Below are 13,653 nucleotides of genomic sequence, written 5' to 3'. Positions count from 1 at the left end.
TTGTATTATAATATAAATATACCTTCGAAGTGTCGAACTCAAGTTTGTCCTCAGCCGCAATCCTATCAGCAATAAACTTATCGTATTGTTTAACGAAGTTATGCATGGTTGATGATGGTGAAACGTAGGCTTTGAGCACATGATTCATGCACTCGCTGCGTTGCGTTGTTGTCATCTTTGCGAAGAAAAAATCTTTGAAGTATGGTGGTGCCCAGCGATCACGTTTATCCCACACATCTTGTAGCCAGGTGTTGCTATGGAGATCATACTCAGCAATAAGTGAGTTCCAAGCACCTTCAAACTCATCTATGGTCCTTGTATGATTAAGAACTCTATGGAACTTGTCCTTGAAATCAGATGTCTTGCTGTAAAGATTAGGACCAATATGTTCTTTGGCTTTGTAAAAAATGTGCCATTTACACCACCTATGGATTGTGTTAGGGAGTACAGCTTTGATGGCAAGTTCCATGGCCCTGTTCTGGTCTGTATTATTTGTACAAAATAATTAGAATGTTTTAAGAAAAGAAAATGGAAAAGTGCTGTAAGGGTATGTGGAGAGTAAACCTGTGAGAATTCCAACTGGATGCTTATCTTCGACAGCTTTAAGAAAAGTACTAAACAACCACTTGAAGGCATCCTCTGATTCTTCTATAACCAGTCCGCAACCAAAGATGACAGTCTGGAAGTGATTGTTTACACCCACAAAAAGACCAAAAGGCATACCGTATATATTTGTTTGGTAGGTAGTATCAAATGTGACCACGTCACCAAAGTGCTTGTAACTATCCCTAGACCAAGCATGCGACCAGAAAACATTTTTTATCTTTCCATTCTTTCCAACATCGACAGCATAAAAGAAATCTTTGCTTGATTTTTGCATTTCTACAAATAGTCGTAATGTCTTCTTGATGTCATCTGTACTTTCTTCAATTCGGATTGATTGTTTAACACTTTGAAAATACGTCCTAGTGAAAGGCAGCATCGATGCTCCTCCGGCAATCCCGGCTATATATCCATACATTTGAGTTGTGGTGCTGTTGTTTTCCATCATATCTTTCATAATGCGCTTGGTGCCCTCACCGATTTTGTTATGTGATTTCCAGTTGCGGGTCATACCTGTGCTGGTTGTAAGGGGATGATTGTGTTCTTGCCGGAGTTCTGTGATGATCCACTTATGTTCTTCATGTCTGTGTATGCGCATCACGGCACCGCAACCTCTCTTCACAGATTTTTGAACCCCCTTAGATGGCTTGCCCTGAGAAAGGAAATACAAGACAACAGAAAAATTGAATGATCCCACAATCATGAATTATTTTAGTTTGAGCGATAAACGATAAGTAGTACATACCGCGCATGAGCATACAAATTCGATGTAAGTAGTGTCACCAGCAACATTTTTGACTTGTTTACGAATTCTTATACCAAACCCGTTTCTCAACGCGTACATGTTATAAAACTGGAAGGCATCCGTGTCTTCATGGAATACCTGGCCTAAAAAAGGATCCATAATCGTTGCATCGCAATATTCTGGTGGAATAGTAACCAGCGCAGTTCCGGAGTCATCACTAATTATAAAATATATAATGAGTCAGCACTGAGTACAAGTTTCTAGAACAAAAATGACTAATATGTCTATTACGTAGGGAAGATGAGTATAGTAGTATCAGAAATGACCTGCCACTGGTAGTCCTGCCTTGATTAGAACAATCCAGTGAAGGACATCCTTCCGTGCCACCAGCGACATCTCCTTCAGAAGGAGTGGTCATTAGGTTTGCGCTTCAGACTATGGTGTTTCGTTGTGAAATGGTGTGTTTGGGAAGGAGGGGTTCTCCTTTTAAATACCCATACGTGAGATAGGAGACTCCACTAGCCATGATCAGTAACTGATTCGGGTTATTAACTCTTAGTTATGGTGTGATTCATTGCCTAGCTAATTACTAGGAATTAGCGATTTGTTGCATTCACTAGTAGTGGTACAACGTACAAGGCAGTGCACAAGCACTTGCTCTGCTTCCATTTTTACGGACGATTTTAGATTGCTTCTTAATTGCAAGACACCTAGTTAAAGAATCGTCGCTGAATCTATATTAAAATTGATGTTTGCTATGATACTTTGCCTGACATTTTATGTTAAAAATTGAACTGACTACTGTGACCACTATAGAAGGTGTCGATATTGGTTATGTACAATGACAATGAATGTACGATGGCAGTGTGAGTACTCATTTTTTATAATTTGAAGAGACGTTGGTGTGGATGTTGGTTACTCGAGCAGAATAATGTAAAATAGTAGTCAGTAAGGTGGTCGCCGCTTTCATGGATCCGTCAACTCAACACTGGATCAGTTGCTACCATTTGAGCCCGCCATGATCAATGTGGCACCATTTTGCTTTGATATTTTTTGACGGCTGTGTATTAGAAGAGAAGGTTTAGTGTATGTATGGAACTGAAGGTAATATTCGTTTTTGATCTCATTGGAGTATGGGAAACCCAAATGAGTTGAAGTATAAATCCAGAACATAGGAGAAAATTGTAGTCTAATTTGTATGAAGCATCGTGTATGAATTTTAACTGTCGGCGCTAAAAAGTACAATCCCAGGACAGGTCCGTGGGAATATGAACCGACAACATGATACCCAAGGGAACGTATGAAGAGATTGAACATAAAATGAAGCAAATTGTCGTATTTATTACATAGAATGGTCAATACTTTTTCCGAAAGTGAAAACAAGTTCGATATAATTATGTAAATGATGAAATAAAGGTAATAAGAGAGTCTTCATTTCTTCACGACTACTCCATCCTCGTATTGCCTCACAAGTTGTTTGACGAAATCTGGAAGTGCCGCTACATTATCTCTGATGGTAAGAATGTCCAGTAGAATGTTGGCCCTAACCTTGTCAATGCAAGCCTGGGTTGACGATAGGAAGTAAGTAAGGCAACACATGGATGACAGTTTTTTTATTGAAAATGTCTTAAGAAAAATTATGGATGGCTTACTGAATTGAGCTCTTTGGCGACGTCTGTCCCCTTCCAATTCTTCATGAACTCCAAAGTATAAACACCACTCTCAACCCTGCACAATTAGATGTAACCGGTAGTAATTAAAACAGTAAAATCTTGAATTATCATGAGACGTAAGGTTAGGCAGAGGAAATTCTTACTCAAACCGGTGTGTAGGCACAACAGGTTCCTTATAAGCCCATGTAGTTACATCTTCTTTCCAGTCACTGAAGAACAGGGACAAGCATTGTTGCATGGCAGAAGCCAACATAGGTACAATCCAAGTATGCCTACTGTATTGCCTAACATCCTCGCTCTTTTCAGGCTTACTAGAGTCAAGGATGTAAATAACTCTTCGATGCAAGTCGAATGTATAACAAGACCAGTGTTTAATATCGCATAGGGAAACATGAATCTGCAGTGACCATATACCCGTCCGTTAGACAAAGCACACTAATGTAGCTTAGCAAAATTTGTACTCTTACATTTTCACACTTGGAGACGTTGTACTTGAGGTGCGGACCAGTGAACTGTTGTCGAAACAATTCCGGGTTCCAACAGTCTCCACCAGCTATTGCATGAACCTGCAAAAGTCTTATGTAAATAAAAGTTTGGGTAATAAATTCATATATGCGGAGCAGGATAACAAGATAACTAACCCCAAAATCAGGCTCAATAAAGTGGCGCTTTCCATAAGCGTCAGTTTCCCCATACATCTCAAAATCCAGTTGAATGAGCCTTCTAGTGTAAAGACTCACGGTTGGATACTCAACTCTGTCATTGCCTTCAATGAAATTATGGATGTCTGTCCCCGTTAGTTTGATCGCGGTTGGCTTGACATGAGCTACCCAAGTAGAGCTAGATGTAGGGGATAATTAGTAAACATTGCGAGCTTCAGAGGTTTTGGGTATGGACCAAAAAATATGAAGTTGAAATACCTGGATACATCTTCAGTCTGATAGTTCTTAATCCAGTTAACTAATACATTCATCACGTGTTCTGGACAAGAATGTACAGCGGCCGCGTCACCAAATGGAGAGTTAATAGAATACTTGAAACGCTGACGCTGAGGTTTGTTATGGGTAGAAAGACTGAAGTCCAAGAGTTTGGGTTCAGGGTACTCTCGTTTTATGCCACACACATGCTTTAGTTCTCCTTGGCTGTTCTCAACGTACATGTCTTGTAGAATAATGCAGCTAGATGCTGCTATCTCACGTGACATAGAACGTGGTGAGATAGGATGACGACAGTCCGCAGAATCTGTATGCAGTAAAAGTAATTAAGAAATGTAAATGAGAAAGGAATGAAAATGTATGTAAGTAATACCTTTCTTTGATTCTTGTACTGGTGTTAGGTCAATGCCGAGATCAAAGGAGGGTGGCTCTATATCGCACAATGATTGACGTGGGTATGTTTTGTTCAGTTTCAAGCTCGTCTCTTGCTCACTCTTAACCGGCCGATTTAAATCGAGTGATCCATTTGAACCTGGTGTACCCATTGATGTTGATGTTTTGGCATGCAGATTATTTGCTGTCGGTATGTTGGTCGTAAATTGCATCTGAGCTAGAGCTGAAATGAAATAGATTAACCATTACTTATTAAAATTGCTATCAGTGGATGAAAGTTTAGGAAATACCAGAGGGATGCTGCAGCTGAACATGAGAAGTTTGACGAAATACATTGGCGCAGGAATCTATATTTCCATCTGACAAATTGTCCCTAATCAGGAATGCTTGCTGAACTATCTGTAAACATATATACACAACATGTTGGATTGCAGACAGTATGCTAAACGAATATAACTAGAGAATTATGAAAATACCTTGCTATTATCAGGATTGATCTCTGATGGGACAGCGCCACTTTCAGCTCGAAAAGCCGACATCATACCCATTGTATGTCTGCTGTAACAGACTTCACTTCTTGGACGTAGCTGAGAGAAAAATAATGCATGTAAGGACATAAAAAATGAAGATAAATATGTAAAAATAGGTCCTAATTCATTACGATACGCACACTATAATGTAACAATGAGATTGTTTTCTACCTTCATCATCCCAAACTGGGTTGGCTTGTACTGATTCTTCTCTTTGAGGTCCATACTCATTCGTACTTTTATTGCATGTTTATCATACGCCATAATTCGTGGGAAGCAATCATGCTTGAGACTTAGCGGACCCAATTCCAGGTTGTCCAAGTAGAATATCTGAATGTAGAATGTAAGTATTAACTGGAATTACATGCAAGCTGTTTGTACAGAGTAGAATATCTGAATGTAGAATGTAAATACCTGCAGAAATATGACACATCCATTTATATAGGTGGCTTTTGTTTCATCAGTGAGCTTGTTGGCCAATGCCTGCGCTGCTGCTATAATGTCATTAACGACATACCTTGCCCAGTTCCAATTATGTATGTCATCCAAATTCTTGAGCGCCATAAAATACCTCGGACATATATTGTCCAACAAAGTTTGTGGCGCAAGGAATTTGGTCATCACAAGTAGAATGAATGCAGTCTTGAAGGCAGCAACTTCATCATCCGACATTGGTGCTTCATGTTTCTTGCTTAGAATATCAGTTAGTACAGTTCTCGTGATTTTTTTAAACTCCGGGACGTTCAGTCGGATGCATATTATATTTTTGATGTGATTGATTTCTTCCATGGAAGGAATTCGCAACTCCTTTCCCGTGAATGGGATACCCAGAACTTTGTGAACATCACCATCAGTGAAGTAGAGAAGAGATCCATCACCCATTCTAATTGCTATATCTTCAGTGGATACCCTAGATAGAAGGTTGTGACTAAATTCACGAGAGTTTGTGATTTCTGGTAGTTTCAAAATTCCATCAAACTTCATCTCCCTGACTAAGCGTTTCTTTTCATCCTTAAAATCGTTCACGATGGACGAAATTGAAATGGGTGTGCATCTAGAAATCGGCGCTACATATTTTACGGGAAGTGATGACGACCTGACCGGTGGCTCCATGAAGTCGTCATCGTGGTCTGCAGCTGCAGCCATATTGCCACGACCAACCCCAAGAATTTTCTTTCTTCTTGCGGTAGCACACCTCTGTAACCTAGGCATGAATATACCTATAAATGGAAAAGAAATATGTAAATTGCTATAGCTGTGATGGAGAAAAACGACCACAGTCGGCGACCACGAAGGTGACACTGGCTACCATGGCCAAGCTAAACGAAGGGGGGACGTCACCTGGGTATGCTCGTCTGAAGATTAACGATGGACCGATGATGATCTGGGTATGCTTTTGGGGAAGACTGACAAAGGAGAGGTCAAATCAGCCGGGTGTGCGCATGTAGGAAATGAATCAGGGAGAGTGGATCACGTATAGGTATGTAATGCATGCCGGATGCTTTGATTTCCTCCCGCTTTAATTCCTCGGCCAAATTATGGCAGTGCATGAGCCCCTTTTTTTGGTAAGCAATCAAATTAGAGTGCAACTTTTATTTTTGGAAACGGCCGAATTAAATAGCATCAGAATAATGCGAAACATTATGATATGTACTAATTTATCCGCATGCAATATTTTTGAAAGGTGTGAATCATGACTGGCTAATTTTTAATATTATGGAAAGCAATCAAATTAGAGTGCAACTTTTATTTTTGGAAACGGTCGAATTAAATAGCATCACAATAATGCGAAACATTATGATAGGTATTAATTTATCCGCATGCAATATTTTTGAAAACCCGTCCAAATTCGTGTGCTTGCCAATGTATTTAATGATTTTAACGGGTTGTGGGTTGGGCAGTTGTAAACCCGATATATCTCGATAGGATGATGAGTTGATCTAACGGCTGATGCCCTAGGTGCCCAAGCACCTAGGTGCCCCAGTTAATTTACATACATATATATATATATATATATATATATATATATATATATATATATATATTATTTTATATAATAAAGCACGGATTGACTTTGTTGAGTTCATCGTCATCTTTCTTTTTTGAGTTGGCTTTGCCTAAGAAAATATGTTTCTGTCCAGGATTAACAAAGAAACGTTTCCTCCTGCCGTCCGTACGACACCCGTCTCCAAAGTCCAAACCAAACACAAGTCCTCCTTCCCCCGCCGTCTTTTATGCCAACGAATCCTACCCTCCTCTTGAAACAGGCCCGCACAAATCCTTCCTCCCACGCATGTTCGCTGCCGCTGCCGCTGCCGCCAGCACCGGCCACCTCGCCCCAGGCACGGGACAGATCTAGGAATCAGGAGGGGATGGACAGAGTATAGCGAACAGGCCGACGGGGATGTGCTCTCTCCTCCCGCTACCAAGGCCCGTGGGCAGGGCGCTCGACCTCTAGACGACGCCGGCGATAATCAAGGACGGATGTGCATCCTGGCATCTCAACTCAAGATGCGGCCCGCCCAGCCCCTCCACCGGCTCAAGATCCGGGGCCCTCTGCTCTGCTCCTCGACGCCCCACCCACATAGAGCGCTAAATCTAGCAAAACAGCCCCGCCGCGTTGCCGCTCCCATCTCCCTGCATCTTCCCGAGATGGTCCGGTTGGGCACTGCCCCATCGACCAAGCGTGTGCTGTCCACAGAAGCCGGCTCCTCCACCCAAGCCTTCCTCCGCAAGGTCGTCTGAACCGATCGTGATAATCATGCATGTTTTCCCCACTAATTTAATTCGAATTCAGTTGTCCGTCTCCATCTCCAAACGGAGTAGAGCCGTCCAGCACACAACGTGATTTGCAGATCCAAGGAGGAGGGTGAGGAAGCCGCCGGCGGATAGGTTGAACATTGCAGGGTACGAGCATGCTAGCCGCCCGTCTCGACGTTATAGGATCTGATAATCTTCTTCTTTTGGTTTTCTTATGTCCGCAGCGGCACTATGGTGGATTGGAATCATGCCATGAAGTAGAAGAAGAGGAGGTCTGTTCGCCATCAAGCCAACCTTTCACTGCTGCACCACCTCTTGCAACAGTTCCCGGCCCCCGCTGCCTCTTCCGCACACGTCGGTCTATCCCCTTGAATCAGCGTACCTGCTTTGTTTTCTTAAGAAAAAGACTGATTCATCTACAACTTGGATCAGAGCAAATTATTTGTCTATGAACCGGAGAAGAGGATCCAGCGATGGATGCTTTCAGATTTGGCTTCGACCCAAACTGGCCGCAGGCTTTCAAGTCTTGGGGCTCGGCTCGGTAGATCGAGATCGAGAGAGGAGTGACCTGGGAGAGCAGTCAGACGGCACGACAGTGATGTCTAGGTGACACAAGTGTGATGGCGGCTGGGCATTGTTCGCATTGACCCGAAGGCAAGCGATCGCTCAGCTGTTAAATCACCGTTTGTCTCAGCACCATTATATTTTTGTGACTTTCTCTGTTTGTCTCATGATTTTGATCCATTCATAATTAGTAGTAGTACACTTTATCTTCCGTTTCATGTGCTTTATTTATGGGTGGAAGGGTTTGGATGACCGATAAATGGTAGCCGCGGGCCTGCTCCCTATTCAGGTCAATGGACTCACCAATACACACGAAGTGAATCTGGGACAACCGAGGAGAGAAAACAGAGTAACCTCTTTCAGTCCACACCGAGTTAACTGAACAAGAGAGAACAGAGGAGAGAAGAGGCAACGAATGCCAAACTTCCATTCTACTTCTCCTGCAACAAATGATGGTTTATATATTTATATTACATGGAAATAACCGGCTCTTAACAGAACTCTCTACAATCTTGTTGAGCTGGCCCCTCCCTCCATGCTTTGCCATTGCTATTGTCTCCCTACATCGCCGTCTACGTCTCTGACCGTGCGCCAATACATGGAGACCCAGTCCTTCGAGCACACACTAGCCCTGACCTGCGCGTCCCGTCGTTGCCCGGGCTCCATGCCTCGCAGCCATGGAGGTCATATCCTCAAAGCGCCGGCCCGACCCCAACCTGCGTGGACACTGCTCAAAATATCATCTTAGCGACTGGTCTAATAAAGCAATGATCATTGGCTCTCTCTGGTGAAAATTTCCCTTTGATCAGCTAAAACACGAGTCAAACGACTGCTAGCAGTCTATCATAATATTATCTTCTCTAAACTCATATGCCTTCCATGTATAGTATGCCGATGATATATGTCAATGGTAGCAACCGTGAACTTGTACAATTTTCAATGTGCGTTTTATTTAGATTCATGACCTCTGAACATAATCGTAACTTGTATTTTGATGATGCTCAGCTCCATTACCATTTGTCGGAAAACTTCAAATCAATGATGGGGAATACAATTTTCTATGATAGTTGGGACTAATCCGTTTTCTTCTGATGTGCAATTCAAGTTGATGCCATAGTTCGGTAGCTCGAATTGAAGTAGTGTTCATTTGTTAAGGAGATGAAACCTTAGCTCTTACACTAGCTCACGTACACATCAAAACATTAAGTGGTAAATAGCTTACATACACCAGTCAATTATGCATTGTACCTTCAGATTCTGAGATAAAGAGAATCTCTAGCTATATATCTATGTCTTTACGCGCGAAGCACGAAATCATGGGTGGGCGAAGCACCAGGATGTCTGTCAATGACTATGCCATCGGGAAGAAGCCCAGCTCTCTTGACTCGCCGGTCCTAACGTAGAGAAGCAAGACACACCACCTTGCTAAGGACGCCCGCCTCACACCAATGTGGGCAAACATACCCTCCTAGGCAGAATTGGGATGCCCGCTTCACTCCGATGCGTGCTCGAGTGGTCCCTAGGCCAATCGCTGGGTGGAGGAGAAGTATGAGGCTGAGGGCGATATCGGCGCCTGGTCGGTGGCTTGACCTTCTCAAATGCATTTGGCATCCTGTACGCCACGCCCTCACCGAGGCTGCTGCACCTTGCCACCGTGTTGGGCCTTCATGGTGATGGTGGACAGCCGGACTTCCTGGTGGGGTTGAGGCGGATCCGATATTAGGCAATGAGACACACGTTGCACGTGGATGTACGCGATGTAGGGCATGAACCCGAACACACTAAGGAAGTAAAACACATATAGTTCCTGTCTTTTTCCTTTTCACTGCTTTGACAACATTATTTTTTGAGAACTGACAACATTTTACCATGGTATCACCTGATGCAACGCACGAGCAATTTTCCTAGTAAAACAAAAAAGCCCACAACAGGCAGGCGGGACCTACACAGGACACGGGCTGCCGCGCGCGACGCCAGCGACTGCGAGCGAGCCGAACAAGCTGCGTGGATCTTTCTTCTCAAAAGAAAAAAGCTGCATGAATCTTAAACGGAAAATAAAATCCGACAGCCCTAGACTTAGATATTAAAGCGGCTCACTAAGGAAAGTCCTATCGGGCCTCAATGCTTCACGAGGGACAACAAAAGACGCACGGGCGAATGGGCTGACAAGTAGATACCAAACGCACGGGTCTCGCTCGAAAAAACGACAAGATCAATTTTTTGATGACATTTAAAGTGAACAGATGGCAGAATGAAAAAAGGTTCTTGAATTTAGGAAAGACAAGTAAAAGAAAAAAAAGGGAAAGTCAAATGAAAAATAAAAAGAAATGAAATAAATGGAAAATAGAAAATATAAATAAATAACATCCTTCACTAGAACATGAAAAACAAATAAGCAAACAGCCCCCCAACTGTTCGGCTCTCCAATTTATACAACGCAGGCCAAAATAAGAATAAACAAATTTAAACGGCTAATCACGCAGCGAAAATTGCCCAAGGAAAGATGCATGCACGAAAGGGCAGACGCGCAGGACAAAACAACCCACAATCAAGATTTGTACAACATTTAAGACAAACAGATCGAACGATCAGAAACTTATATAAGACATTGCCAGATGTCATGTCGATGAGAATTAGCAAATCCCATTAAATAAAGTCCATGAATTTAAAACATATTAGTAAAGAAGGAAAAAACATCTAATCGAGAAAAGTATATTTTTCCTCGCGAGAACAAACTCCAATTCACGAGCAAAAAAAAAAACTCCGATTCTAAAGTGCAGTGGCTTGAAATGAAAAGGGGAATCGTAGCCCATAGCCCACATGACCCACACCACCGAGCGCTGACACAGAGTCAACGGGCACAGCGCGAACGAGATGCAAAGGCACACTAGCACGCGCGCGAGACACAACAACGACAAAAAAAAAAGAAACAGATTTGCACGAATCTTGCAGCCTCTAATCCTATGGTGGACAACTTAGATGTAACATAGCTAAAAAACAACTAGATGTGAATTAGTCAATCTGAATTTTGAAATCCGTCTATGTTACATCTAGATGTGAGATAATATCTCACATCTAAGTATGATGTCATGTATTTTGTAATCCTCCCTGCTGGACTTTCTTGTTGTTTGTTTGTTTTTTTTAGCCTTTTTCGCTTTTGTTTTCTGTACAAGTCTAGATATGACGTAGTTATGTCACATCTCACCTGTCTCCATTATGTTTGTGGTCTATTTTTTTGTTCCAATTTTTTTTCTTGTTGCTGCCTTGTTTGTGGGAGGTTAGATGTGACATCCTTGAAAAACATCTAAAGATGAATTAGACAAACTGTTTGTTTTTACCTCGAAACCGTAGAACAACATGTACAAAAAGAAAGCAAAAAAGGCTTTCTCTTAAAGCCTAAACAACATCAGTTTTTTCCAACGTGAGGAAAACAATGAGCACTGAAGGAGACTAGTCTACAGGGCAGAGTTGATCCGTTGCTCTAAGATTCCAATAATGGAGAAAGTCGCTCCAGAAATGGACTTCTCTTCCCTAGATTGATTGATGCCAACATTTTACCTGCAGAAGCTTGACCATATCAAGTGATCTTTGAATCGTACATGCGTCCAGAGATGGACACGAGAATTCCGTTGAATCTTCATGCACAAATAATGATTCAGGCAAGACACGCACATCATTGGCACAATCACTCAATTGGCTATGGATTGACAAGCAAGTAGAGTAGAACCATATGTTGCAAGATCAGCATCTCGAGCAGCCAAAAGTCAGGATACCGAATGCGGCACGAAGCAACTAGGGTTAATCTTTGGCTCGAACATGCCGTCCAAGAAAGTTCTACGGCTGTCACAGTTACATTGAATCTTCCATATGGGAATAATCCAGGCAAGCCAAGCTGCATCACTGGCAAAATTCAACTCGCTATGAACATCGAGTGTGGCAGGCAGTCACGGGGGTTGATCTGAGCCATCCATTTCTCAATCCGACCGCTCGGACACCGCCTTTCCCACGGTTCAGAACCGAAGAAGCTTCATCCACCAGATCATGACCGACGTGTCAGCATGTGCGGCTGTCATCGGGTGCTATAGTACACTACAGTTGCCATTGCATTGCTTCCAACAGATTGTGGTATATTCAAGGTGCCACTTCCGCTGCCACAGCCAATGCTGGCCATGACCCCCGCCCGCAGTGGCGATGGTCGGGTGACATCGCAAGGGAGCTCAGCATCCCGAGGCTCGCCTTTATTGGATTTTGTGGCTTCTCGTCCCTGGTCAGGTACAACCATGAGAGGCAAATTTTTAGTCGTTAATTTTGTATTGTACGTATGTTTGCTGCCATAGTTAAGTGCTTTGCTTCAACTGTAAGGGGAAATTAGTGTAAAATGCTTCCAGAGAGAAAAGAAAGTGAACATATAAAAGGCTACATTCGAAAGGAAAAAAGCTACTAGTACTACTCTATGTAACAAAAGATGTAATTTGCACTGCATAAGGAATTACACATGACAAATGTTTTCATGGGCAATTTTTAGGCATGTTGCAAACTTGCGGTTGGTTGATGTTTGTCGAAGAAGTATGCACCTCTATGTGTTTTAAACAACTAAAACCATATTGCAGGCACATCACTTTTCAGACCAATGTATTTGATCATGTCAAAGATGAAAATGAGCTCATCACGATCACGGGGTTCCCTACATCACTAGAGTTGACGAAGACTAAATCCCCTGGAGGCCTTTCCATTCCGGGTGCGGACCAAATCCATGGAATGATCCTTGAAGAGGTGCTGAGATGCGATGGTGAGGTCATTAAAAGCTTTCAGGAGCTTGAGGCATTGTACATCGAATCGTTTGAGCAGATGACAGGAAAGAAGGCCCGGACAAGTGGGCCAATGTGTCTCTGCCACCGAAACAACAACACAGTGGCCGCAAGAGGAATCAAGACATCAACGGATGAGGCACATTAATTGCTTGCAATGCCTTGATTCAATGAAGCCAGGCTCAGTGGTCTTTGTCAGCTTTGGCAGCCTTGCTTGCACTACACCTAAACAGTTTGTTGAGCTGGGACTGGGACTTGAAGCCTCGCTGAAACTGTTTATTTGGGTGATTAAAGCAGGAGCTAAGCTTCCAGAAGTCGAGGAATGACTCGCGGATGGATTCGAGGAGTGCGTCAAAGACAGAGGTCTGATCATAAGGGGCTGGGCGCCACAAGTGCTGATCCTGTGGCACCAAGCCATTGGAGGATTTGTGGCGCACTGTGGGTGGAACTCAACAATAGAGGGCATTTTTGCAACTGTGCCCATGATCACATGGCCACACTTTGCGGAGCAGTTTGTGAATGAGAAGCTGGTGGTGGATGTGCTGAAAAACGGGGAGGAGGTTGGAGTGCAAGGAGTTACACAGTGGGGAAGTGAAAACCAAGAGGTTATGGTTACAAGAGATGTCGTGGAGACGGTGAAGG

At 43.0% G+C, this 13,653-nt stretch overlaps 1 protein-coding gene across 1 annotated transcript; it reads left to right on the top strand.

Moving 5' to 3' along the window:
• Positions 1–12,244: 12,244 nt before the first annotated feature.
• LOC123074203 (UDP-glycosyltransferase 73C5-like) lies at positions 12,245–13,159 on the top strand. The gene is made up of 3 exons (XM_044497101.1): positions 12,245–12,279; positions 12,323–12,475; positions 12,814–13,159. The coding sequence occupies exons 1-3, from the start codon at positions 12,245–12,247 to the stop codon at positions 13,157–13,159; spliced, it is 534 nt and encodes a 177-aa protein (XP_044353036.1).
• The last annotated feature ends 494 nt before the right edge of the window (positions 13,160–13,653 follow it).

The sequence above is a fragment of the Triticum aestivum genome, chromosome 3D (assembly GCF_018294505.1).
Source record: "Triticum aestivum cultivar Chinese Spring chromosome 3D, IWGSC CS RefSeq v2.1, whole genome shotgun sequence".
Classification (NCBI taxonomy): domain Eukaryota; kingdom Viridiplantae; phylum Streptophyta; class Magnoliopsida; order Poales; family Poaceae; genus Triticum; species Triticum aestivum.
This window is presented reverse-complemented; position numbering and strand designations above follow the sequence as displayed.